The 27,300-nt window shown below is 45.9% G+C and overlaps 1 protein-coding gene across 1 annotated transcript in view; it reads right to left on the minus strand.

Annotated features, from left to right (window-relative positions):
* The window catches only part of pitpnm2 (phosphatidylinositol transfer protein, membrane-associated 2), a gene marked incomplete at its 3' end in the record, with an annotated part of 93,646 nt that overhangs the window by 8,905 nt on the left and 57,441 nt on the right, over positions 1-27,300 (minus strand). Inside the window, exons 12-22 of the mRNA XM_079525149.1 lie at positions 24,311-24,464; positions 23,882-24,071; positions 16,926-17,045; positions 15,371-15,603; positions 10,387-10,565; positions 9,363-9,533; positions 6,717-6,866; positions 6,042-6,218; positions 2,166-2,314; positions 1,722-1,838; positions 1,170-1,286 (exon numbers count right to left, since the gene is read on the minus strand). Of these exons, the coding sequence (XP_079381275.1) occupies positions 1,170-1,286; positions 1,722-1,838; positions 2,166-2,314; positions 6,042-6,218; positions 6,717-6,866; positions 9,363-9,533; positions 10,387-10,565; positions 15,371-15,603; positions 16,926-17,045; positions 23,882-24,071; positions 24,311-24,464 (1,757 nt within the window). The remainder of the gene's footprint in view (positions 1-1,169; positions 1,287-1,721; positions 1,839-2,165; positions 2,315-6,041; positions 6,219-6,716; positions 6,867-9,362; positions 9,534-10,386; positions 10,566-15,370; positions 15,604-16,925; positions 17,046-23,881; positions 24,072-24,310; positions 24,465-27,300) is intronic.

The raw sequence follows: 27,300 nt of genomic DNA on the forward strand, positions 1-27,300 counted from the left end.
AGTGAGATGAAAACACACTGAAAAACATTGCTTTAAAAGGGCTGTCCCCGCATAATCAATTAACCAGTCGGTTGATTAGTCTCCCTTTTTTAATGATTTTTTTTATGGCGGCCATATAGTAGCTGAATGGGTAGAAGGGAGGCCATCTGGGAAACAGAATGTCCCCAGTACAAGTCCCAACTCAGTGGCCTAGTGGTTAGAGTGTCCGCCCTGAGACTGGGAGGTCGGGGTTCAATCCCCGGCCGGGTCATACCAAAGACTGTAAAAATGGGACCCAGTGCCTCCCTGCTTGACACTCAGCATCAAGGGTTGGATTGGGGGTAAGTCCCTGCGACATACTAGCGTCATGTCCAGGGGGTGTACTTGTACATCAAGCTGCCTCACGCTACAGAAACAGGAGATAGGCTCCTGCCCTATGGGCCTCATGGCTCGGCAAGGCTACTTACTACTTTACAAGTCCCAGCCCCAGCCATGTGTCCAAGTGTCCCCAGTCAATCCAAGCTAAAAAGGGGCGTGACCCAACATAAATTGCAATAGTAATCATTCAAGGTATTTTATGATCCTTAGGGTCATCCAAATAACGTTAAACACATTAAAACTAATAAGGACCCATGACGGCCACCGCCAGCAACAACAACACGCCGGCAACAACCCGAAAAAGACATCTCTCGCCTATCGCACGGCAAACGCCATGCACACAACTATGCTTGGTGAATGCAGCTAAAGCAGCTGCCGTACAAAATCAGTGCCACGGGTTCACAACTTCACAGTACACTGTGGAGGATTTTTGTATCGCATCGCGGGGCCAGGGGGACTTGAATTGACAAGTGCGCGAGTGAGTGAGTGTGTGTGTGTGTGTGTGTGTGTGTGTGTGTGTGTGTGTGCGTGCGCAACAACACATAATAATAATTAATAACCTATCCGTTACTACATGTGCAGGGCACAATACAGCTGAAACATGAAGTGGAGTCTGTCAACTCCCGCAATTTCCTTCTTCCCATATTGCGCTGCAACGTAACTCTAGGATGAGCCGCCCAAAGGGCGGCGAAATTCTAGTTCCTTTAATGGTTAATGTGGTTAAACGCTAACGTGACATGGATGCGTTCCAGGTCTCAATGGATTAACCTATGTCTTTCAGTACACTGTATCATTGTCAAATGTGTCATTACCTTCTCCCCGGTCAGGGTGACCATGTCCAGCGGTCCGTACATGAAGCGTCCCGTCACCATTTGAACCCCGTCCTCCGTGAAGACGACGTCATTCACTCTGTGGTTCGCCGTCACATTCTGATACACACAAGCATGGAAAACACCCATGTGAAGTTCTTGTCATCATACAATACATCATCATCATACATCATCATATTCCGGCCAATCGCAATTTGCGTCTTCACTTTTCTGCCCTCACTTTTTATCCTCAATATGTACTTTGGGCAGCCAATCAAATCATCCCTTCCAAAAACAAATTCAGAAGTTATTTATAGAGCCATCCAACAGTGAAAGTTATTATCTGTAAATATTAAACAGATGAAAAGCAAATACAAAAACTAAAAAGAAAAGTCGTAAGAAAATTATTGGGAGTGAGAGATCACACAATTGGAATGATCAATGTTTGTTATTATTGGCGTTCCGAAGAAAGGAAAGAATCAGTGTCTGTCCATATTCAATTCAGATGATTATTCCTATCTACCGATGGAAATATCTTTATTCATCAGGCCTCACCCTAATCTTGACGTGCGTCCTCTTGCGGATCCATTTCTCACGGGGCTTGGATGGAGTGAACTTCGAAACCTCTCTGCCGTCCAGCTCCAGAATGCTGGAGCTCTCATGTCTCATCACCTGTAAACAAATACCATTTTAGACCTTTAAACTTAACAAAAAAAATATCTATGGCAACATTTTTTTTTTTTTGTAATAATAAAAAAAGACATGTTTTTCAGAAAACGCAGGTTAGGATTTAGATGGGGTTTTTAAAATTGCCTCCATGTCTAGGTCGATATGGGTTAATGTATATTGTTGGCTATCATTCAGTCATGGGTGGGTGGGGTTGGAATGTTAAGTTGAAAGAGAAGCTGAAAAACAGCCAAAAGACAGCCGACCGGGCTCTTCGTTGGGTCTGACTTTTTATTCTATTCTGGGGTTGGAATTTCCCCCGGCGGGGCTCACCTGTCTGAGTATCAAGGAGACGACGTCGGTGGACTCCCAGTAGGAGGCGTGGAAGAGGTGTGGCAGAGCCACGGTGGGGAAGGCTGTGAGGGCGTCTGGGCAGTACAGGGCGAAGTCCATCCTCTTACTGCCCCACCAACACGACGCAACTGCAACACAGAGCGGAGCGGGGGGGTAGGTGTGTTAGTGGTCGGTCCACCTAGCACAGGGGTTCTCAACGTTTTTGGCCGGGGACCCCCAGACATGCGTTGGCAATGTCTCGGGACGCCCGCCCCGCCCCCTCCCAATATAAATTGACTGCTATACAATAACCTTAATAATAGTGACAATACGCCATAAATAAATACTGAAACCAGATATAATCATTAGGGAAGGTGTATGCATGTACTATGTGTTGTGTACTATATGTAAACTCTTAATTTCCATTTTCCATTCAGTTAAGATTTTATTTTTTTTGAAAATAATTTGGGGACCCCCAAAATAATTTGGCGACCCCCCGAGGGGTCGCGACCCACAGGTTGAGAACCCCTGATCTAGCAGATCCTACATTTGATTTATATAGGTTTCATTTGTCCAGACGTTTTCGGATGGAGGTGGTCATCTTGTGACGAGTACACAGGAAAATCCTCAACATTACTTATGCGGTCATAGGTTATACATCTCTGCAGTCTGGAAGAAACCACCTAACTCCAAAATGTTCATTTTTCAGGAAATGAAAACATCCAGCTCAAGTGGAGTTCAGAGGTTTTTGGCGAACCACTTTTTAATACATTGGTTTAATATTTGGTTTCTTCCGAACAGCAATGTAATATGTTATTTGTCATATACATTTTTTTGTTGTGTCTGTCGTGTTCCATATACGCTGTGAATTATACTTCTAACAAAGGCTGCAATGACCACGTACTCACGTAGCTACTAGAGGTGGTGCCAAAAATACTTTAACTCTGTGTGTACAAATGTAATGGACTTGTGTTTACATTTGTACACTTTGAGTTATAAAATGGGTATAATTTACATTCAGGATTTGACTGTGTACTGTAGCTCAGGATTGAGAAAGGCTGAAAATGAACACAGTTGTAGAGGTTTCTCCACTACAAATGTTACAATGTGTTTTATAATGCAATGGTTCCCAAACTTTTCAAGTGGAGCCCCAAAAGAGGGACCCATAAAAATGGGTTCCGACCCACTGTTTGGGAAACAGTGTGTCTAATGTATTTAAAGCAGCACTAGGAAAACTATTCATTCTGATAGAGACAGAGAAGGTCGTTCTAAAGAGGTTTATTAGCGTCCACACTGGGAAACACAAACATACAGTATAAGAACTTTGTTCAAGTTGAAGTGTGGACTACTGAGGCAGAGTAGAGGCCAGACAAAGGGATGTTGTTGATAGTAACGTGGGAGCTGTGTGTCGAGTCAGTACTCATCACAGATAGAAGGAAACTAGAAAGGCACACTCAGAGTGAGGCGCTTATCTCCGCCAGGCTGGGTGGAACTCCATAGTTGGGTGAGACTTGACTGGGCCTCTAACCTGATCCCATAGCCTAGAAAGAAGGCTATAGATTCACAAGCACTCACACACGCATGCATGCGTGCCAGTGTTGATTTTGCACATTTTTATGTTGTTTTAGTCATAGTCTTTTGAATAACATTTCATATTTTAGTCATCTGAAATGTTTTACTTTTAGACTAGTTTTTGTTGACTAAATATCATAAGATTGTAATGCCCTGATAGTAATGGCTGAGTTTACACTTGGTTGCATGCTGAAAATAGACGATCTACAAGCTCACAGCATGTCGCAGCGCGTTGTAAGCTTGTAGATCGGTTATTTTCAGATCTCTACATCCGAGCGCAACCAAACATAAGGATTTGTCTTAGTTCTACTGGATCTCTTCTCCTCTCCACTTGTCCCTTCTTAACAATTTTGTCTAGTTTTTATTTGTTGATGAAAATGTCAGTACATTAAGTCATCGTGTTAGTCATCATCATAGCTTAGTGTTTATTTAGTTTTCATTTAGTTTTCGTCAGTGAAAAAATGTAGTCGACGGACAATTTTCGTCGTCAAAATCAACACTGATGCGCACACGTTGAAGTATTTGAAAAATATCCAGGGATTGTGTTCCTTGACCTTCCATGCCCAATAAATTTGCCGCTGATGTTGACAGGCATACAGAGAGACAGAGTGGAAAACATCATCTCCCCCTATCTTTCGGCCTGGCGGAGATAACAGGAAGGTAAGGAAAGTGTACGCGGTTTCTACAGTAGCGTCTTTCCTTTACTGTACATCCTCTCTGCTGCTACCGGGTCCAGGGTACCTTGCTCTATGCACTGCAGTGCCCCTGGTGGTGGCGAAGGGCGAGCGGCGTTGGTGTCAGTGATGATGACAGAGGAGATATCTGCGTGGTCAATGGCCACCACACCGTTCGGCCTCGGGACCACAGCACCTCTCTTAAGCGACCGAGGGGACGGGCACCCGAGGCCCAGTTTATTGTAGTTTATTGCCAGCTGAGACAACAGGCCGACCCCTTTAGACGACGGGCTACCTTCATGCGTGAGTGCGTGGGGAAATGAAAATGTTAACAGTTAGGAACACCAAATATCAATTAATAGTGTGAACACGAACAGTTGCTGAAAGTATTCTTCGTTTCATAAAAAGCCCGATTTGTACTTATCCAATCAGGAGAGAGAATCCATTTATCAGCTTCAATTATATAGTGTACCAGTTCAAATTATTATTATTTTTTGCCAGGGGCTTGAAAAGCGCCTCGACAACATTTACTAATGACCGTAGTGGACACTTGTTCATGATTGGCTGCCTCTAAGCCAATGGGAGACTTGCCCATAAAACCCATAGTCTGAACGGCATACAAATCCATACTCTGAACCACAGACATATATACGTAGACGCCCTTTCCGGATCTGAGGCGCGTGTCACCATTGAAGGCGCAATTTTCCCGACATTCCTTGCAAAGCATTAGCGGAAGCAAAGCGGAAGCTTACAAGCTTCCGCGTGCGTAACATAAGTCCCGGAAAAGACGCGCTGTGATTGGCCAGTAGTCACTTGAGTGACAGCGAGAGACATGGAGGAGTCACATGAGTGACGTCACTCGGGCAGCGACGCAGTCGCCTTCAGCAAATGCCTTCAGCACTTCTAAATAAGAAAGCTGCGGAGAACTGTTGCTTTGTGTTCACTCTTTAATGTTTTCTGTTTTCTGTTTTCTGTAATCTAATCCCCCCTGGCTCTGATGTTGTATTGTTAATAACTTTGTTGTTTGTGTTTGTTTGTTTGTCTTGTTTTGTAATGTATATTGTCATGACTGTTATAAAGATTTGTTAAAAAAAAAAAAAAGCCTTCAGCACTGCACTTTCGCCTTCATTGGGATACACGTCGCTCCAATGAACTGCAGCGGAAAATGAGGCATCTATTTCTTATAATATCTATGCTCTGAACGCCACACGTGAAGCGTTATTGGCTACTGTTGTGCAAGAGGTTTGTATGAGAACGCAACTGCAGGAGGAACGGACAGAGCGAGTAGATGCTGCACCTGGCGGTTATGACTGACTCATTCTTGTTTAGGTTTCATCACTTCGTGTTTATCCTGATGTTTATCCTGTATTCTGAGCTCTCTCTCTCTCTGTGTGTGTCTGACTCTCTCTCTCTCTCTCTCTCTGTGTGTGTCTGACTCTCTCTCTCTCTCTCTCTGACTGGATACGATTTGTGACCCGACATAAAAATGTATTTTATGCTCACTAAAGCGCTGGAGAGACAGTTGAGTTGCTGAACAAACACTATAAGACAATGATTGAAATATCACTTACAACACGTGAACACGATAATATGAACAACGCCTCACATAACGAGTAAAAGAGCCACTTACTGTTGGTGATGCTGGAGCCAGTGTACGTGTAGGAGTCGGCCATGCCCGACACCTGGCTGGCGATGCTGACCTCGCTGGCCCTGCGGAGGCCCCTGAGGAGAGGAGGGACCCCTGGCAGTGGGGACGACGGGGAGTGGCCCTCCACGAACACACCGCAGTGGGAGTGAAGCACGTCCGCTGTGGAGGTACAGTAGAATCATCAACAACATGCATGCAGGGGACAGGGTGGCCCACGTTACTGTCAAGATGTCACATGATCAGTGGTGAGGTACTCAAATTCTTTACTTAAGTAACAGTATCAATTTTGCAATATAGAAAGTATTGGTATCAGAATGTACATAAACTACCAAAAGTAAAGGTACACATTATGCAGAATGTCCCATTTCAAGTTTTCAAATGCATACAATCTTTTGAAAATAGCAGATCTACAAGCTCACAATAAAAAAAATTCCAGGTGCTTGAAAAGCGTTCTGAGGGGCAAAATCTCATCAAATGGTGTTCCGTCCGTGGCCCAAATGCCGAATAAATAATAAACCTCGATATGAAAAGGGTTGAAAACCAGTGTTTTAAATGAACACTAAGGTGTTTGACAGACTGACAGACTGACTGACTGACTGACACACACACACACATGGGAAGCAGACATACGTAAGCAAACAGGTGCAGGGTACACACTTTCGGCGGGGGGCTGCAACGCCTGCCAGTTGAGAACGGGGACGGGGATGGAGGTCTCACTGACACCGCCCTCCTGGCAGCGGTGGGGTGGGGCGGGGGCTACACCACCCCCACTGTCCAACAGGTAGGGGTTACTCTGCATGGTCTCCACTACGGGAGGGTGGGAGGGACGGACGGACACAGACAGACAGACAGACAGACAGACAGACAGACAGACAGACAGACAGACAGACAGACACAAGTAGGTGTGCAACAGTTAATCGAATGAATGAATTTCATTGATCATTAAACAAAAAAAAGATCTAATTAAATAATCGATTTTGGAGGTAAAATGTTTTATTTTTATTCTCTTTACAGGTGAAAGGAAATAGCAAAAGAAATAACAGATCTTGATGTACAAGTACACCCCCTGCACATGATGTACACGTACACCCCATGGACATGACGCTAGTATGCAGGGAGGCATCAGGTCTTTGGTATGACTCGACCATGACATGGCCCGCAGGTTAATATCACTATACTATATATTATTGATTTCAGGTGTCACAATTCCAGAGGTTTCTGCAATGAGGCCCGCTGGAGTGTGGAAATATAGTGGCCCTCTGGAGTGAGTGTGGAAATAATAGTGGCCCTCTGGCGAGAGTGTGGAAATATAGTGGCCCTCTGGAGTGAGTGTGGAAATATAGTGGCCCTCTGGAGTGAGTGTGGAAATATAGTGGCCCTCTGGAGTGAGTGTGGAAATATAGTGGCCCTCTGGAGTGAGTGTGGAAATATAGTGGCCCTCTGGAGTGAGTGTGGAAATATAGTGGCCCTCTGGTGAGAGTGTGGAAATAATAGTGGCCCTCTGGAGTGAGTGTGGAAATATAGTGGCCCTCTGGAGTGAGTGTGGAAACAATAGTGGCCCTCTGGTGAGAGTGTGGAAATATAGTGGCCCCTCTGGTGAGAGTGTGGAAACAATAGTGGCCCTCTGGAGTGAGTGTGGAAACAATAGTGGCCCTCTGGTGAGAGTGTGGAAACAATAGTGGCCCTCTGGTGAGAGTGTGGAAACAATAGTGGCCCTCTGGTGAGAGTGTGGAAATATAGTGGCCCCTCTGGTGAGAGTGTGGAAACAATAGTGGCCCTCTGGAGTGAGTGTGGAAACAATAGTGGCCCTCTGGTGAGAGTGTGGAAACAATAGTGGCCCTCTGGTGAGAGTGTGGAAACAATAGTGGCCCTCTGGTGAGAGTGTGGAAACAATAGTGGCCCTCTGGAGTGAGTGTGGAAACAATAGTGGCCCTCTGGTGAGAGTGTGGAAATATAGTGGCCCCTCTGGAGTGAGTGTGGAAATAATAGTGTCCCTTTCCATCATCACCCCTGCTGTAACCACAAGGCCCTTGAGCTGGTCCTAAGTTCAAGGGGGTCTCCAAGACACTGGCAGACTGAATACCACTGTTCCAGAGCCAGCCCCTGAACTCCAGAAGTTGAACCAAAAAGGCCACTCATAAAGAGGAACTTTTTAACAAAGTAGGCAGGGGTCAGAGTGCTCGGGCTGCAGCTAGAAGAATTGCCTCTGCTCATGAAAGGCTAAATATTTAGTTTTGCTGTACTTTCTCGTTGCCGTAATACCATGATCTGCACGACATTGATCAGATACAACTTCGCCTTTTTTTAATATAAATATTTGAGGAATGTGCTGAATGAATGGGCTGAGAGCAGAGGTGTACTGCAGTCAATGAGCGCACATAACAGGTGGACACGGCTGCTTGTTTCACTAGCGTATGTATTGATACAATCTGAGACGACACATTTCAACATGAAGTTGATGATAGTGAAGTGACCGCTTTTGACACACACACACACACACACAGTCACACACACACAGTCACACACACACAGTCACACACACACACACACACACACACAGTCACACACACACACACACACACACACACACACACACACACACACACACACACACACACACACACACACACACACACACACACACACACACACACACACACACACACACACACACACACACACACACAGTTTAATGTCCCACCTGGGTGCCAGGGAGGCTCTCCAACGTTGAAGCACTCTGCCCTACTGGTTAAAGCTGGGACTGCAGGCGGACCCGAGGATTTATGACGAGGAAAGCCCGTGCAGCTGGGGTTTAACATTGAGCGCTCGTTTGCACTTCTGCATTTGACCACCACAATTTGGTGAGGAAAGGAAAATTACGACTGCCGCATTTAATCACCAAGTGAGGAGACTGAACCTCAGCTCAGTAAAGCTCTTTTCCTCTGCTTGGGATGCTGTCAGGTGGTAAGCTAAAACTACACAATCCACTGTTCTCTCCCCTGTTATCCAAGTTTGATTATTGCTGGTGATAGCGAGGTGGGAGGCGGTACGTACCTAGCCTCGGAGACCACAGGCGTTTTGTTTCAAAGGAGAAAAAACCGCCTGGTCGAGAGATACATGAGAACTGGCATACGAGCGGGAGTGAACCTTGTATTTTCACAAAAAATGACGAGTGCAGAGGGGCGTCACTCCAAATGTGGTGCCATCGGTGTTTTCCGCTGTGTGTAGTCGGGAGCAGAGGGGGATGGGGGGGTGGGGAGGCGAACACATAGGTTGGTGAACCAATAGGAAGCCAGTACGTACCTAGCAGAGCAGAGTTCCCGTCGCCCAGGGGGAAGCGCTGGTAGCGGGGCACACTGAAGGGAGGCAGCACGTGGAACCTTTTCTCCAGCAGGGGCTCCAGGCGAGAGGCCGAGGGGTCGGCCGGGTGGAACAGGTTGTACACCTGCTGACATGCTGGTCGCAGGGCAGGCACTGAGGGGAGACATTACAACAACACACACTTTTAGACCTGAGGACGATTCTACAAACTGTCATCTAAATCATGACAGTTTTCTGAAGAACTTATGTTTCTATATCAGTGGTGCTCAAACTATTTCATATCAAGGACGCCCAGAAATTATACTGTTTGGCCGCCGACCCCCATCTCAAAATATTTTGTTCCAGGGGACCCCCAAGAAGCAAAGATTTGACTCAGAATGACTCTTCCTACTTATGGGCCCCTTCTCTACTTTCTTCACAGGTGTAAAGGAAGTAGAACCGATGATACTAATGAAGGCTGTTCCATTCTAGTCAAACAGAGTCAGGGTACTGCTATTGTGCATGTTGGAAACACACCGCTACACCAGTGGGTCTCAAAGTCTCTACATTAATGTCCCAATAATTAGGAGGACTATTTTTTGGCCTCAGATCCAATGGGTGTTGACATGATACTGATATACTCAGCCTTATCTATTGTTTTTTAAACTTTTCTATTTTTCTACTTTAATACAATTACTAAAATCATGTTGATAATAAAAAATAATCATTTATATTTACGCACTAACTTTGATCATGTGAAGAAATGTTTATCAATCACATGTCATTTTTGGAGCCACCCCATAACACAAGATGAAGCTGATGGCTCTTTTGTCCACACTCTGTATAAAAATAATCATTTCCTATTATCTCACTTATACTTGAGAAAGACCGACACGGGTCGTCCTGCCTGCTGTGTGAGTTACCTGGAGCATTACTAAGTGAGTTGCGAGCCCTTGTTTTCGTTTATCCTGTGCATATAGCCTACCCCATAGTAGTGAGCCAGAAAACCCTTCTCCTCCTCACTCACCATCCAGAGACGGCACCACAGTCTTCCTCAGCGCCAGCACCAGGCCCAGAGGAGAGCCGAACAGGAAGAAGTGGCACACCTCAAAGTCCAGCCTCCCCAGAGAGCCAGCCGCCTCCAGCATGGTGCTGTTACTGGAGCGCCTGGAGGCCTGGTCCGTGTGCAGCACGCTGGAATGGAGGCTGCAGGGGGGGGGGGGGGGGGACACAAAGCACGTTACTGTGTGTATGTCTGTGTGTGCCCGTGCGTGCGTGCGTGAGACCATTTTGGAAGCGGCATGTGCATTTAAGCACAGTCTGAAAGAGGCATTCCTTACCAAGGTGCTTAAGTTCGTCTTAAGGATGCTGTAGTGTATTGACATTATTTGTCGTATATTGAGTGTCCAGGAAGCACTTTTTACCCTGTTGCATAAATGATTGGAGAGGCCAGGCATGTCCTTATTTCTGTATCATTTTATTAAGGACAAAGCTTAGTTACCAAATTCAGTCCACTCCAGAGCCATCCTAGAGCAGTCCCATCATAGCTGTCCCTGCTCTCATCTGGAACCTGGCTATAGATCTCACTCTGACTGACTGGATTCTTGACTGACTGTCTCTCTTGGATTCTATGGATTCTCTGGATCTCCGCACATTTGAGACCCTCTTTATAATTATCCAAATAGTGCGTGTGGGGTGTGCACCCCAAAGCATACAGCTTGGCTAAAAATGTAAACTACTTGTGTTCATATCTGGAAGCCTCTGTAATGTCCATAAATCAGTCGTGAGGGGCCTGCAGATTGCAGGCATGCCCAGGCATTTGCAAAATTCTGTTCAGTGTCTGCAATAATAGACAGTCGCCATATATGGAGAAGGCGTTGCTTCCTGTACCCGTGATCTGTATCCTGAAGCACTTGTTGTAGAGTTTTCCAAGTTTGCGCATCTACTATTGTTTGTGTTCGAGAATTTCTTGTTAAATGTGAATGCAAATAATGTGTGTGTGTGTGTGTGTGTGTGTGTGTGTGTGTGTGTGTGTGTGTGTGTGTGTGTGTGTGTGTGTGTGTGTGTGTGTGTGTGTGTGTGTGTGTGTGTCTATGTCTATACATGCAAGGACAAAAGTATAATAGTAGAATTTGAGAAATACTGTAGACAGGACCATTTTCCTGGTCACAGGAGTTACTGCATGGTATGCAGTAACTTCTGTTGGGGTTTGCCCTTTTCTCTCTGAACCCGGGTCGGAACACGCTGCCAGGCACCAAAGACAGAAATTCTGTGTGACAAAACAATCCCAGAGAAGTCTGTCTCTCACCGTCTGTCTCCCACCATATTTCATAGTGGTGGAAAAAGTCCTCACAATTTTTACTTAAGTAAAAGTATAAATACTGTGCTATAGAAATCCTCTGTTACAAGTAAAAGTCCGGAATTCAAAATCTACTTGAGTAAAAGCACAAAAGCATTGGCATCAAAATGTACGACAGTATATGACAAGTAAAAGTGACATTATGCAGAATGTCCCGTTGTTCCAACTTTTCAAAAACAGACCCGTCTGAAGTGAGTGGTGCTGTACTGTACTTGTGATGTACGTCGTACTGTATACTATACTGTACAAGCTCTCCCTGGCCTGTGTGTGTGTGTGTGTGTGTGTGTGTGTGTGTGTGTGTGTGTGTGTGTGTGTGCGTGTGTGTGTGTGTGTGTGTGTGTGTGTGTTAACACATTGAGAGCCCACGCAAAACTGCCCAAAAATCACTTTCACCTAGAAAATCCATTCACATTTTTGAGTGGTGTAAACCACTCCTACAACTGGCTTTGTTAGTCTGTGCTCAAAAAATGAGCATGGTTGCTATGTTCACCCTGTTCACCCGGGTGTGATTTCATTACGTCAGACATGATTTCATTATGTCAGACAGGCTAAGACCTTACACCACTCAGTTCACACGGGTGTGATTTTTTATAATTCAGCTGACTGTGGAGACACATGCTGGAACTTTTTACTTTGAAATGTTTTATAGTTTCTGAGTTATTTAATTTAAACGCCAAATGCATTCTCAATGGTGAAAACACAAACTTTGGCACCACGTATTAAAAAAAAAAAAAAATCATTGTTTTGATTGTTTTTGATTTTTTTTAATAAAAAATAAATAAAAAATAAATATTTTGAATGTACTTAATGTTACTTTTCACATGGTATATCCCAGTTGTCACATTTTCTTTCCTGCTTTCCCGGATTGAACGGCTGCTTATAGGACTTATTAGACAAACTTATTAGACTTATTAGACAAACATGTTCAACAAAGACAGCATAAACATGAACAGTCTGTGCAGCCAGGCACACAGCCACTTTGAAACAATGTTTTAACTGTACCAGACCCACAGTGTCTGACTCTAGATTTGATGTATAAGCCAGCGTTCATTCATGCCTTGGCAAGGCATTTGAATGAATTGGAAAACACACTGGCTGGCACATATTATAGATAAGAATCTGACCCAGCACTCGGCAAATGTTTAACCGCTCTTAACCGCTCTCAAAGACACTTAATCTGAGCTCTCCAGGCATAGTGTTAACAGTGGCCACTTCTCCTCTGCATTCACCCATAACTACAGTAGCAGTCTAATAGTTAGGATGGGTAATTGGCATGCATGACACATTTTACATGCATGCTAATGTACAGTGACAAAACAATACCCCAAAGTATTGGGGACTAAATTAAAGTAGTGAAAATATCAGATCTACAAGCTCACAACCAGCCAATAGCATTCGTTTCCGGTTGGATTTGAATTGGCTGAAATAGTGGCGTCAAAACGGGTTTCCTGCAGATCTGACATTTTCACTACTTTTGAATGTATAAAATGGTGGTTATAACCACATCACGACCCTCCTGTTGTCGACAAGAGGCCGTCCAATCTGAGGAACCAGCTGGTGGGAGCTGACCTCCCATCACTGACCCAGACAGTTCCTCACAGCAATTTACAGACGTGCTACGGTTAGGTCAGGGCACACAATGTAATGTCACACACAAAGCCAGTGCTTTCAATCACCTGCCACTTACAGGGAACCCTTTCCATATCAAGACAGTCACAACACGCAACACCAATAACATGATCTACTGCATGGGTGGGCAACTTTGACGCTGGCGAGGGCCAATATATTTCCACAATCACTCCAGAGGGCCACAGTGCATACAGTAGCCGATCTACAAGCTCAAAACGCGTTGCAATGCGACGTGTTTTGAGCTTGTAGATCAGCTATTTTTGCTATATTTGAATTGAAAACCTGATTTTTATTTTGCTATTTTTGAATTGGAAACCTGAAAAGTAACCTTTTTATTGAATATAAAATGCATTACTGACACAAAAAGACAATAGCATTTTAATAGTAGTCATTGAGTACTAGTCATGTAATACTAGTCATGAAGTAATTAAAGCGGGTTTGGAATTGTAACAGTTGAAATCAATACTATATCAGTATTCTGATATTAACATGCGGGCCGCATTAAGTGAAGGTGGGGGCCGCATGTGGCCCCCGGGCCGCCAGTTGCCCACCCCTGATCTACTGCATATACAGTTTCATTTCAAAACGGACTTGGTCAACAAGTACTTTGATCAATGCATGTCAAATTCTCTAAAACAAAGGAAATGTCTTGCTTTCATCTGCATATAATGCACCTGAACAGGTCCATGTTTAGACTAAACTGTGGGTTCAGGGTCATCTTGTTTGTTGTTGAACTGGCCTCGCCTGCATTTCCATGTCCTTTTGAGGTTGTATTGTCTTGTGTGCATCTAAAAACAGAGCCAGTGTGGGAGGGACCACCTAAGTCACTATGAAAACATCATCATTCTCCATGGATGAATTTCCTGTGGGAATGTAAACCGTGCTGCTTCTGCAGGTCAGGTCGCTCCACTGGTAGGTTTACACACTCCCGTGGCACCAGCTGAGCTGGCTTGGAGGATGTCATATACTTTCATTTATTTTAATTCTTATATTTACTGTATAGCTCGTTTCTTTGATAGTTTTCAGTATCATGTTTAGTGCTTCTTCAGCAGAGTTCAGATTCTCTTTATATGAATTTCAGTCTTTTTTGGCCTGAACAATAGAGGCAAAATCGGTTACAGACCATTATTGGTTTGGCTTGTCATTCAGACCTTCAGTTTCTTACACCCGGCGCAGGCGCAATAGGGCGCAATAACGTCATCATTGTCATTGATAGCTTCCAACCGACACAGTTGTCATTTTAATGCCCATCACCCACGTTTTAGAATTATCAATTGTGCGTGGGCACTTTAGTCTTAAAATTAGATGTCGTCTGGCGCATTGTTGGCGCATAATTGGGCAGAGTGAGAGAAAAGCCAGAAAGTGATTGCGCCTTAGACCAGCTCTGTCTAAGTGTAGCGCTGGCAGTGCACTATTTCCCTGCAATGTAAAGAGCACATGGTGGGATTGTAGATTTAGATAGACTACAGAAGGTTCTCAGCATGCGCACAGCCACACTGCTATTTCTGATTGTGTATACTGTGTGTGTGTGTGTGTGTGTGTGTGTGTGTGTGTGTGTGTGTGTGTGTGTGTGTGTGTGTGTGTGTGTGTGTGTGTGTATGTGTGTGTGTGTGTGTGTGTGTGTGTATGTGTGTGGTCACAACACAATTATTACATAATTGTCTAATCACAATTATTTGAGATAATCACAATTATTTTGTCATAATCGTAATAATCGTGTACATGTTGAAAATTTTTTCAATTACATAATAAAGCAGAAATAACTACAAGCTTACAACGCGTGTTGTAAGCTTGTAGATCAGATATTTATAAAAAATCCAGTTACATGTCATATCTTCTCTGTGCACTTTGTTATTACGAAGCCTAAAACATTTCTATTCATAATGCTCCAATTTCCAGTGCCAAAAACACAATTCAATCACAATAATTAGTTTGACAATTAATCGTCAACTTAAATGTGTAATCGTGACAGGCCTGTGTGTGTGTGCGAAATGTGTGTGTGCATGCGTGCCATCAGACGGACCTGGACAGGAAGGCCTGGTGCTGTTTGATGGTGTCCAGCTCGTAGGTGGAAGAGTCACTGCGCTTGCGTGGAAGCTGCTTCCTGGCGTCGTCGGCGCCACAGCCACCGCTGCCCAGAGGGATGTCGATGTTGGAGCGGCTCAGGTGGCGGCTGCCCTCCAGCGAGGGGGAGGAGGGGGTGGAGCCTGACGACACGCTGTTTATAACGATGCCCGGGGAGAGCAGCTCCGCCTCCTGCATGGAGAGAGGCGAGGAAAGGAGAGAGAGTAATTGATTGAATCCATTTTTTTAATATAATGTAAAAAATATATTTTAATATAAAAACCCTGCTCCTTGATTATTTAATTCATCGAAAAAAGTAATCAATAGAAAAATCACCAAGGAAATAATAAATAGTTGCATCCCGAGATTCAAGGTTCGAGGTTTTTATTGTTACATAGTGTGCACAAGGGTACAATTATTTGGTTTTGGTTCCTAGCAAAAAACAACAATAGAGGCCAAACATATGCAACCCTCAAAGTCACTCTTTTAGTGAGCACAATGTATCTGCTATTTTTGAATAGCCAAAGTAGAAAATAATTATTTTTAGCTCAAATCTAAAATGACACTGCTTTCTGGTTAAAGTAACAACACAAAGGACACACCACACCACACCACAGAGGGTCGAAAGGTACGCCACTGTGACATTCATTCACAGATTGTCACAACAATGCAGACGGAACAGTTCCTGCCTAGCAGGCACAACAAGCAGCAAGTTATTTTCCATGCTAAGTGAAGAGCTGTGTGTTATACATGCTGAGTGTTCTACAATGCTGTGGTAGAATGTGCTGTTGATTCTCCAATATAATGGAAAATCAACTGACCAAAAATAGCATGTCATCGACTTCGCTGTACAACGAAACAGCTTTCAAAGTCACTCTTTTAGCACATAAACGAACACAAACAACGCTGATTATTTGGTAGCCTCGGAGATACTGTACCCACAGACTGGTTGTTCGAGGGATTCAACAACTTGGGATCGGATGCCCAAAAAGTATTGTGCCGTTTCTGCTATGATTGGCAGCCGTCAAATATGGCGGAGGTGCTGTTTCTCATACCCATAGTGTATACAGTAGCCTACTGAGTGACATGCTTATTGAATCATGAAGACATTATGCCATGAGTTGTGTGAATGTAACCTTAACTGTACCTTTAATATTTGTGGCATTGTATGCTCTCCTTTATGTGGACATGAAATAATTGTTACAATGTAAGGGTGCACGCGTGCGGGCGTGTGTGTGTTAGGGCTGTCACGATTACAAATTTGAAGTTGACAAATGTCTTTCAAATAATTGCGATTAAGGATTTAATTGTGTTTTTGGCATTGAACATCATATGAATATATATATTCTTTTCAGATTGCCTTTAAGGCCTCATAATCAACTAGATAAAGTGCCCCTCGGGGCACAGGTCTCCACCAGGGCAGGTCAGGTTGTGGCCGATTATGTAATAATTGTGACAGACAGCCCTAGCGTGTGTGTGTGTGTGTGTGTAGGTGCCAGTCTGAGTTGCTATACCTGCACACTGATGGTACTTCCCCTCCGGCTGCTGTTCTGGCTCTCTGACACGGTCACAGAGCTGCTGCACAGAGCATCGAAGGCCAGGATGCCCCCGACACAGTCCCCAATAACACACACCTGCAGCAGACAAGGAAAGACGTGTTATCGAAGGCCAGGATATATAGTATATACTGTATCTGCACATCAGTGGTCTGTGATGTCGTCATGGTCAGCCCTTTCTCTCAACCTTTTGGAACAATCCTTTGACTTTCTTCAGCTTACCCTGATTCCAGCTGGCGAAAACGTAACCAGAGGGAGAGAAAAAAATCCCCTCTCCCCCTTCCTTGAAGTGCAAAAGTCTTATTTTCTCCATAATATAATACACGGTGGGTTTTTAGAGCTCCAATAACACACACCTGCAGCAGAGGGGGATCATTGACCGTCTATTGACAATATCCAATATCCAAGTATGACGTATTCTTACGTCATACTTGGGGAGTGAAAACCCCATGTGGTGTAAAGTGACCAAGTACATTTACTCTCAAGTATTTTTTAGGGGCACTAGCCCCTCCTATGCCAAGCTTTCCAGGTTTGTGTAAACACAAACATTGAAGATAAAAGTAAAGACGGAAAGGTCAGGACGCAAATTGTGATTGGCCAGAATGAGATTATACATGATGATAAGAGCGCCCCTCACTTCACACAGGTGTGATTTTTTTTAGGGTACGTAACCCTAAAAATCACACCTGTGTGAAGTGAGGGGCACTGTTATCTTACAACATCAATTACAACATAATGTTTGTTTAAGCAACGGGTGTTAATGTTTGTTTTAGTCCTCAAAAACAAACATAACATTTCTCTCTATTGTCTATGACATTTTCTTATACAAGCATTATTGAAAGACAAACATTAAAGCTGTATATAGCGCCCCTCAAAAAATGGCAAAAATGCACTGGTAGCCTCGAGAACTGCAGGCGTTTTGTTTTCAGAAGAAAGAAAAATCCTGGGCAAACAAGTAATTGGGAGTGGACTGTGGGAGTGAACCTTGGTGACAGTGTTTTCCGCCACAGGCTGATTTCATCGGCAACCCGCCCCTTCTATACCCTTAACTCACACAGGCTGGTGCAAGCTAATGTATTGGTTCTCAAAGTGGGGTCCGGGGACCCCCAATTTTCCATGGGAAGTCCCCGGAAAATGTATTAACACAGCATGACAATCATTTTAGTCACATTTATCTATACAGTACTATTATGTTGACTATTCAAAAATAGCAGATATACAAGTTCACAATGCGTCACTTCTTTTTGAAAAAAAGAACGAAAAACTCTTGAAAGTGTTTGGAAAGGAAAAACTGACGTACTCACTCAGATTTCAGGAAGAAAAGTTCTTCTGGATCTGGACTAAATGGACTGAATATATCGCACCTGTCCGATCAGACTTTTGCTGAATAAGGGAAAACAAAGTATTGTGTTGCTATCGCTCGTCCTATACCTCCTTGTTACCTCTAGTTACCTCTAGTCGCCCCACCTCATGCTCTCTGGACCCGGTCCCATCCACTCTGTTGCAGTCTATTGCACCTGAACTTCTTCCCTTCTTAACCCACCTTATTAACACCTCTCTGACATCTGGCTACTTTCCCTCTACTTTCAAGACTGCCAGAGTCACCCCCCTCCTGAAGAAACCGACACTTGACCCCTCTGAGATCAAGAACTACAGACCGGTTTCCCTTCTATCCTTCCTATCTAAAACTCTCGAACGTGCTGTCTTTAAACAACTGTCCTCCTATCTCCACCAGAACAACCTCCTGGACTCCAACCAGTCTGGTTTCAAAGTGGGTCACTCGACAGAGACTGCCCTGCTGGCAGTGACGGAGTCGCTCCATGCCGCTAGAGCGAACTCTCTCTCCTCCGTCCTGATACTCCTGGACCTGTCTGCAGCGTTCGACACGGTGAACCATCAGATCCTCCTCTCCACCCTCGAGGGGATGGGTGTCTCAGGCTCTGCACTCTCCCTGTTTGCATCCTACCTGACGGGTCGCTCCTACCAGGTGATGCTGAGAGGGTCTGTGTCAGAACCACACAGGCTCACAACTGGGGTTCCCCAAGGCTCGGTTCTGGGTCCTCTTCTTTTCTCTCTCTACACTACATCTCTGGGTGCTGTCATCCACTCCCATGGCTTTTCCTACCACTGCTATGCCGATGACACCCAGCTGATCCTCTCATTCCCCCCCTCTGATACCCAAGTGGAGGCACGCATTGCTGCTTGTCTGGCTGACATCTCGGCGTGGATGTCGACAAACCACCTGAAGCTCAACCTGGACAAGACCGAGCTGATGTTCCTCCCGGGGAAGGGCTGTCCGCACCGAGACATGGCCATCACCATTGATAATGCTGTGGTGACCTCAACTCGGACTGCGAAAAATCTGGGTGTGACCCTGGACGATCAACTGACGTTCTCGGCAAACATCGCATCAGTGACAAGGTCCTGCAGATTCCTCCTCTACAACATCAGGAGGATTCGCCCCTTCCTCACGGAGAAGGCAGCCCAGGTGCTCATCCAGGCTCTCGTCATCTCCCGCCTGGACTACTGCAACTCCCTCCTTGCTGGTGCTCCGGCATCTGCCATCAGACCTCTGGAGCTTGTTCAGAAAGCTGCGGCTCGTCTGGTGTTCAACCGCCCCAAGTTCTCCCACACAACCATCCTTCTCCGTTCTCTACACTGGCTCCCCGTAGCGGCCCGCATCCAGTTCAAAACCCTGGTGTTAGCCTATAGGGCAGTGAAAGGAACAGCTCCTTCCTATCTCCGGGCTATGGTCGATGCCTACACCCCTGCCCGACCACTTCGGTCTGCCACCTCGGGGCGACTGATTGCCTCGTCACTCAAGGGTCCTTCTGGCCGATCCACACGGTCACGACTCTTTTCTGTTCTGGCCCCACAGTGGTGGAATGAACTCCCCACTGATGTTAGGACAGCAGAGTCACTGCCCATATTTCGCCGCAGGTTGAAAACCCACCTCTTCAGGAAACACTACCCTTCCTCTCTGCCTGACCTACTTGTTGTTAACTAGTTGTACGAACGTTTGTTTTCTATTGTTGTATTGTTTATTGGATCTTGTTTAGTCGATACACTTAATTGTTTTAGCTCATGCTCATTTGATTTAGCTATTTTGTCTCATCCGGTTAAGGAAATAGGTAGCTGATATATTGCACTTTTACCTTAGCGCTAGGTATACTCTTGGTTGCTTGTTTTTGCAGAAAATGCACTAAAGACTTCTGGTGATTAGTAGTTTTTGTTCCCTACCTATGTTGAATACACTTATTGTAAGTCGCTTTGGATAAAAGCGTCTGCTAAATGACTGTAATGTAATGTAATGTATACCTCTTTTATTTTTATGTTTTATTCTCATTTCCTTTCTTTTATTGTAACTTGCTGAATGTATGACCCTGTACTTGCTTACAAATAAGTTGTAATGTAGATTTGTGAAAGCGTCTCCTTTCCCCCTTTCCCTTCAGAGCTGCCCAGATGTTTGTCTTTTTTGTTTTTTCTTGTTTGTTCGTTTTTTTTTTGCTCCAAAGAAAAAGAAAATGTTGTAACTTTGGTCACCATTGAGAACATGGGAAATATATCTTTATATATATATATATATATATATATATATATATATATATATATGATTGTAATGTACTTGATCTCATGATGTAGTTGTTCATTATGCTTGTACACGATGACCAAAATAAAAACATAATTTAAAAAAAAAGAAAGTGTTTGGAACACAAATCTTCTCTTCCGGAGGACCCTGGCAAAACACATTTTCAGATGGGGCGTGGTGGGCTGTCCACGGCCAAAATATCTATCAATTTGGGGGTCCTTGGAATGAAAACGTTTGAAAACCACTACTGCGTTAATGGGCCTTATTCCACGCCGAGCGCGGACGCAGCACCGCAGGGCTCTATGCCATTATGTCCAATGGGTTGCTGCACAGCACCAAAAGGATGGATTTTGTCGCTCTGTCGAGCAAAGTGGCGCAGGCACCACAGAGAGCGCTCAGTGTGAGTTGTGGTCAGGGGTCATCAATGTGTCCATACACCAGTGGTGGAAAAAGTACTACATTGTTTTACTTAAGTAAATGTACCAATACTGCAATTTATAACTACTTCGTTACAAGTTAAAAGTACGGAATTGAAAATGTACTTGAGTAAAAGTACAAAAGTATCGGCATCAAAATGTATTTAAAGTACGAAAATTAAAGTACTCATTGTGCCGAATGTGCCATTTCACAAGTTCAAAATGTGTACGAAATCTATTGTGAGCTTGTAGATCGGCTATTTTCAAATGGTCGAAATGTATACGGTTGAAGTGGTTAATGTATGTTTTCTAATCAAAATTAAAATCTCCAAAGTAACTAAAGTTTTCAAATAATTGTAGTGGAGTAAAAGTAAAATTTTTGGCTCTGAGATGTAGTGGAGTAGAAGTAAAAGTACTGGGAATTGGAAATACTCAAGTAAATTACAGATACCTCAAAATGGTACTTAAGTACAGTACTTAAGTAAAAGTACTTAGTTACTTTCCACCACTGCCATACACATACACGGACAAATGTGTCCGTGGCAAGACTTGGCCGTACCTTGTCCGTTTGTTTTTTGAGGGTTTGTGTGAACACAAACATTGACTGATCACCCCATAGCGATGATTTCATTGGCTGAGCACGGAATGGGATTTATGATGATGTATGTTGATAAGAGCGCCCCTCACTTCACACAAGTGATTTTTAGATAACATTATAATGTTCTTATTTTGATCATAGAGAACCAGTTACTGAATGTCACGTTCCATGTATGAAATGAAATGAAATGAAATCTATATTTACCCAGGGTATCTGGGCTAAGCTCAAGAACTTGTTTCCAGCCAGGCCCTGCTCATAGAACACATTTCATCGTAGTGGTTGATGCCTTGTTCAAGGGCATTTCAGCGGTGGTAATTTTAACGTGTCGGACGGCTGATTCGAACTGGGAACCTTCCGGTATCTAGACCGCGCCGCTATCCGTTCGGCCACCGCTGACACTGAAGTATGACAAATGTGTCCGTGGCAAGACTTGGCCGTACCTTGTCCGTTTGTTTTTTGAGGGTTTGTGTGAACACAAACATTGACTGATCACCCCATAGCGATGATTTCATTGGCTGAGCACGGAATGGGATTTATGATGATGTATGTTGATAAGAGCGCCCCTCACTTCACACAAGTGATTTTTAGATAACATTATAATGTTCTTATTTTGATCATAGAGAACCAGTTACTGAATGTCACGTTCCATGTATGAAATGAAATGAAATGAAATCTATATTTACCCAGGGTATCTGGGCTAAGCTCAAGAACTTGTTTCCAGCCAGGCCCTGCTCATAGAACACATTTCATCGTAGTGGTTGATGCCTTGTTCAAGGGCATTTCAGCGGTGGTAATTTTAACGTGTCGGACGGCTGATTCGAACTGGGAACCTTCCGGTATCTAGACCGCGCCGCTATCCGTTCGGCCACCGCTGACACTGAAGTATGGCACATTAGGGGCCTATCTTGCCCACGTGTCTTGTTTTACCCCTTTTATCCCTAAACTTAGTAGCCAAATGTTACTATTTTGAAAAACATTTAGAAATTGTTCAACTAGCCAATCTACATCATCACATTGTGAGCTTGTAGATCGGCTATTTGAAATATTTAAAACGTTTTTTTTTTTTAAATAGTAAAAAATAAAGGGGGAAAGGAGTTTAGGGATAAGGTGTAAGGCGGCGCGCAAGAATATGGCCTTAGGAGTCCAGTCAGTCAGTCCACTAGGATACTTTATTTTCAAGGGACCCCATAACTCACCAAATGGACCCGTAATAGGTCCATTTGGTTCCATTTGTGCACTCTGAGAGTTACAGAAGGCTCATTTTGCATGTCTGTGGCAAAAACTGAATTTTGACAAAAATGTCCACCACAAGCCAACATGGCGATGACCCCTGCCCTGGTTGTGGTCAGCCTTCGACATTGCTGAACTTTGATCATTGCACTCTATAACGAATAATAAACGCACGGCCAATAGATAAACATTGAATCCAGCCAGCCAGGCATGGAATGGGATGGAGCACCACCGGCCGGGTGGGGTGGCCATTTCATTATACTGCACCCAGTGCTTTTGATGCAGTACATTCATGGGGGAACGGTAATGGAAATAAGTCATCTCTGTAGGGTGTAAACGGTTCGTTTTCACTAGGATTCAAATTCAACAATAGCAGGAGAAAACTATCGCACACCTAGCAATCAGGCGTATGCACAGGTGCGTAGGCCACTAGGGGCCACTTTCGGTCAAGAGGGACCTTCCTCAGGCATCTGAGGAAGGTCCCTAGTGACCGAAACGTTGCTTCATTAAATAAGACAATACTCTTGTGCCGAGCAGATACACAGTGTGCGGGTGTACCTTATTGCTTTCTTTGAAATTCAACAATAGCAAAAGGGAGCAGATCTACAAGCTCAAAACGACCTTGTACGTAGATCTGCCACTTATGATTTAAAATGAGATTATATATGTGAATATTATAACGTGAAATTAATGAACATATAAGTGAAATAAAATGTGTGTTCCAATGCTTAATAATATAATTTTCCATAACTGTCTTACACTCTTAGTTGCTGGGGGCTGATCACAATGCCAAAATTTTGTGCAGCAATTGGCTGTAATAATTTAAAAAAATCTGTCGGGGGAGAAGCAAACCAGTCCACGACTACTTAGAAGACCGTTTGTAACATTTGACTCGTTTCATTTTCTACATCAAAATGACGAAACGTTTTGGCTAACCAGACACTGAGGAAGGCTGGATAGCCGAAACGTTTGTCATTTTGATGTAGGAAATAAAAAGAGTTAAAACACACACTTGACACTGTGTGTGACTTAATTTCCTTCCCCACCACCACCGGGAAAGCCCTCCAAATTCCACACTGACCTGACCGGAGAACGAAGACCCCTCCCTGGACTTGGTGAAGTCGGCGTACACCTGATTGGCTCGCTGGATGACGGTGGCCACGGCGTCCTGGTACTGCGGCGCCGAGGTGGCCAATAGGGGCAGGGCGGCCAGGGGGATGTGGTCCTGGCTGTTGGACAGGCAGCCCTCGTCGTAGCTGTACGGACTCAGGCTGCAACGGGATGGACGGACGGACACCGGACAGTTAGCAGTGTACATTAAAACAATCTTGGGTATGAGAGGCTAAATCTCATCAAAAGGTGGTAAAATAATGAACCTTAACAAAACCACTGCTGTAGTATGATCAGGTAGGGCGTTAATTCACGAAAAAACACAAAAAGTCAAAATATGGAGATAAGAGGTTTCTTGCCCGACAACAGCAACGGCGATAACTGGAGAGTGTTTGCTCACTTGGACACCAGTGAAAATGCGTCGGCGCACACAGCGGGGCAGGGAACCAGACGGATGGCGATGCGACCCAACGCCGTGGGATAGTGGAGTCTCATCACCGTCTCGAACGCCCCACTGAGCGTGTTCACGTCTCCCTGCTTGCTGGTCTGTTCGCCTGCAACGGAACACAAAGCACAGTCGTGGGGATTCTACTTAAGTAAAAAGTATCAATACTGCAATGTAGAAATAAAATAGTAAAATCCAGATGCACTGCCGAGAGGATTCAAACACCACGCTCACCATGACGTCTCCGTCATGGTGGGCGAGGAGCTTTACCCCCCCTGCACCACCAAAAGCCCCCCCCAACCATGGTGGGCGAGGAGCTTTAGCCCCCTGCACCACCAAAAGCCCCCCCCCAACCATGGTGGGAGAGGAGCTTTACCCCCCTGCACCACCCAAAGCCCCCCCCCCCCCCCAACCATGGTGGGCGAGGAGCTTTAGCCCCCTGCACCACCAAAAGCCCCCCCCCAACCATGGTGGGAGAGGAGCTTTACCCCCCTGCACCACCCAAAGCCCCCCCCCCCCCCAACCATGGTGAGCGAGGAGCTTTACCCCCCTGCACCACCCAAAGCCCCCCCCCCCCAACCATGGGGGGGGAGGAGCTTTACCCCCCTGCACCACCAAAAGCCCCCCCCCCCCCAACCATGGTGGGCGAGGAGCTTTAGCCCCCTGCACCACCAAAAGCCCCCCCCCCCAACCATGGTGGGCGAGGAGCTTTAGCCCCCTGCACCACCAAAAGCCCCCCCCAACCATGGTGGGCGAGGAGCTTTAGCCCCCTGCACCACCAAAAGCCCCCCCCCCCAACCATGGTGAGCGAGGAGCTTTACCCCCCTGCACCACCAAAAGCCCCCCCCCCAACCATGGTGGGCGAGGAGCTTTAGCCCCCTGCACCACCAAAAGCCCCCCCCCAACCATGGTGGGCGAGGAGCTTTACCCCCCTGCACCACCAAAAGCCCCCCCCCCCCCCAACCATGGTGGGCGAGGAGCTTTACCCCCCTGCACCACCAAAAGCCCCCCCCCCAACCATGGTGGGCGAGGAGCTTTAGCCCCCTGCACCACCAAAAGCCCCCCCCCAACCATGGTGGGCGAGGAGCTTTACCCCCCTGCACCACCAAAAGCCCCCCCCCCAACCATGGTGGGTTGAGGAGCTTTACCCCCCTGCACCACCAAAAGCCCCCCCCCCCCCAACCATGGTGGGCGAGGAGCTTTACCCCCCTGCACCACCAAAAGCCCCCCCCCCAACCATGGTGGGCGAGGAGCTTTAGCCCCCTGCACCACCAAAAGCCCCCCCCCCCCAACCATGGTGGGCGAGGAGCTTTACCCCCCTGCACCACCAAAAGCCCCCCCCCCAACCATGGTGGGCGAGGAGCTTTACCCCCCTGCACCACCAAAAGCCCCCCCCCCAACCATGGTGGGCGAGGAGCTTTACCCCCCTGCACCACCAAAAGCCCCCCCCCCAACCATGGTGGGCGAGGAGCTTTACCCCCCTGCACCACCAAAAGCCCCCCCCCCAACCATGGTGGGTTGAGGAGCTTTACCCCCCTGCACCACCAAAAGCCTAGCCTGGCTTGGCCAGCCTCATAGCGGAGATTCACTGAAGATTCTTCCCCGCATATGAGTCTGGACTTCGGCCATAGGCAGCTTGAAAAGTGGGCGTTAGTAGTTGCCTTGACAGACAGATCCATCTAGCCAATCAGCGTAACAAAAAGCTGACGTCACCACACAGTGCGCTGGTCCGCTCCTCATACCACGGCAACCACGCTAAAAACAACAAGGTCTGTTTAATAGTTTCTACTTTATACGTGAGCGAGATATGTCGGATATATGTCAGAGTCTATATCTGAAATAACTGCTGTTCTTATCTTTTCTGTGTAAACTTTTAAACTTGTTGCGTTGAGGGCAGCCATTGTTGTTTTGAAAGTCCTGCAGCATGAATGTTACGTCACCATATACACATGAACCAATCAGAGGCTGCTTTTCACTGTTGTACGGACAGCCGTTGAAACGCAGTCACTGATTGGCCCGATTGGCCCCGGTCATTTTCTGATTTCTCCAGCTTCCGCATACACTCTGTCAATGAGCCCGAGTCCAGACTCATATGCGGGGAGGAAACATCAGTGAACCCTCGCTATGAGTCTGGCCGCGCCAGGCTACCAAAAGCCCCCCCCCCAACCATGGTGGGTTGAGGAGCTTTACCCCCCTGCACCACCAAAAGCCCCCCCCCCCCCCCCCCCCCCAACCATGGTGGGTTGAGGAGCTTTACCCCCCTGCACCACCAAAAGCCCCCCCCCCCCCCAACCATGGTGGGTTGAGGAGCTTTACCCCCCTGCACCACCAAAAGCCCCCCCCCCCCCCCCCCAACCATGGTGGGTTGAGGAGCTTTACCCCCCTGCACCACCAAAAGCCCCCCCAACCATGGTGGGCGAGGAGCTTTACCCCCCTGCACCACCAAAAGCCCCCCCCCCCCCCCCCCCAACCATGGTGGGGGAGGAGCTTTACCCCCCTGCACCACCAAAAGCCCCCCCCCCAACCATGGTGGGCGAGGAGCTTTAGCCCCCTGCACCACCCAAAGCCCCCCAACCATTAAGACCTGGAACGCATCCGAGTCACTTTAGCGTTTAACCACATTAACCATTATTTTACTGTAGCTGTTGAAAAATCGTGAAAATGTGTACAAATCTTTGAATAAACAGTGGTTTCTGCACAACGTTCTTGTCTTAAATCGGTGTGTACACTTAACATAAAAGGTGTGTTTGCAGAAGAAGATTTGAATTTGAATTTTATGCATAATTTTAATTATGCATAAAATAACTGAATTTGACGATAAATGTGAACACTAGGGGGCGGCATTTGATGCCCCAAATGACGCCCCTGATTCAAACAGCTAAGCCCCCCCCCCCCCCCCCCCCACCCTCAAACAGCTAAGCCCCCCCCCCCACCCTCAAACAGTG

The sequence above is a fragment of the Electrona antarctica genome (assembly GCF_951216825.1).
Source record: "Electrona antarctica genome assembly, chromosome: 16".
In the NCBI taxonomy this organism is placed as follows: Eukaryota; Metazoa; Chordata; class Actinopteri; order Myctophiformes; family Myctophidae; genus Electrona; species Electrona antarctica.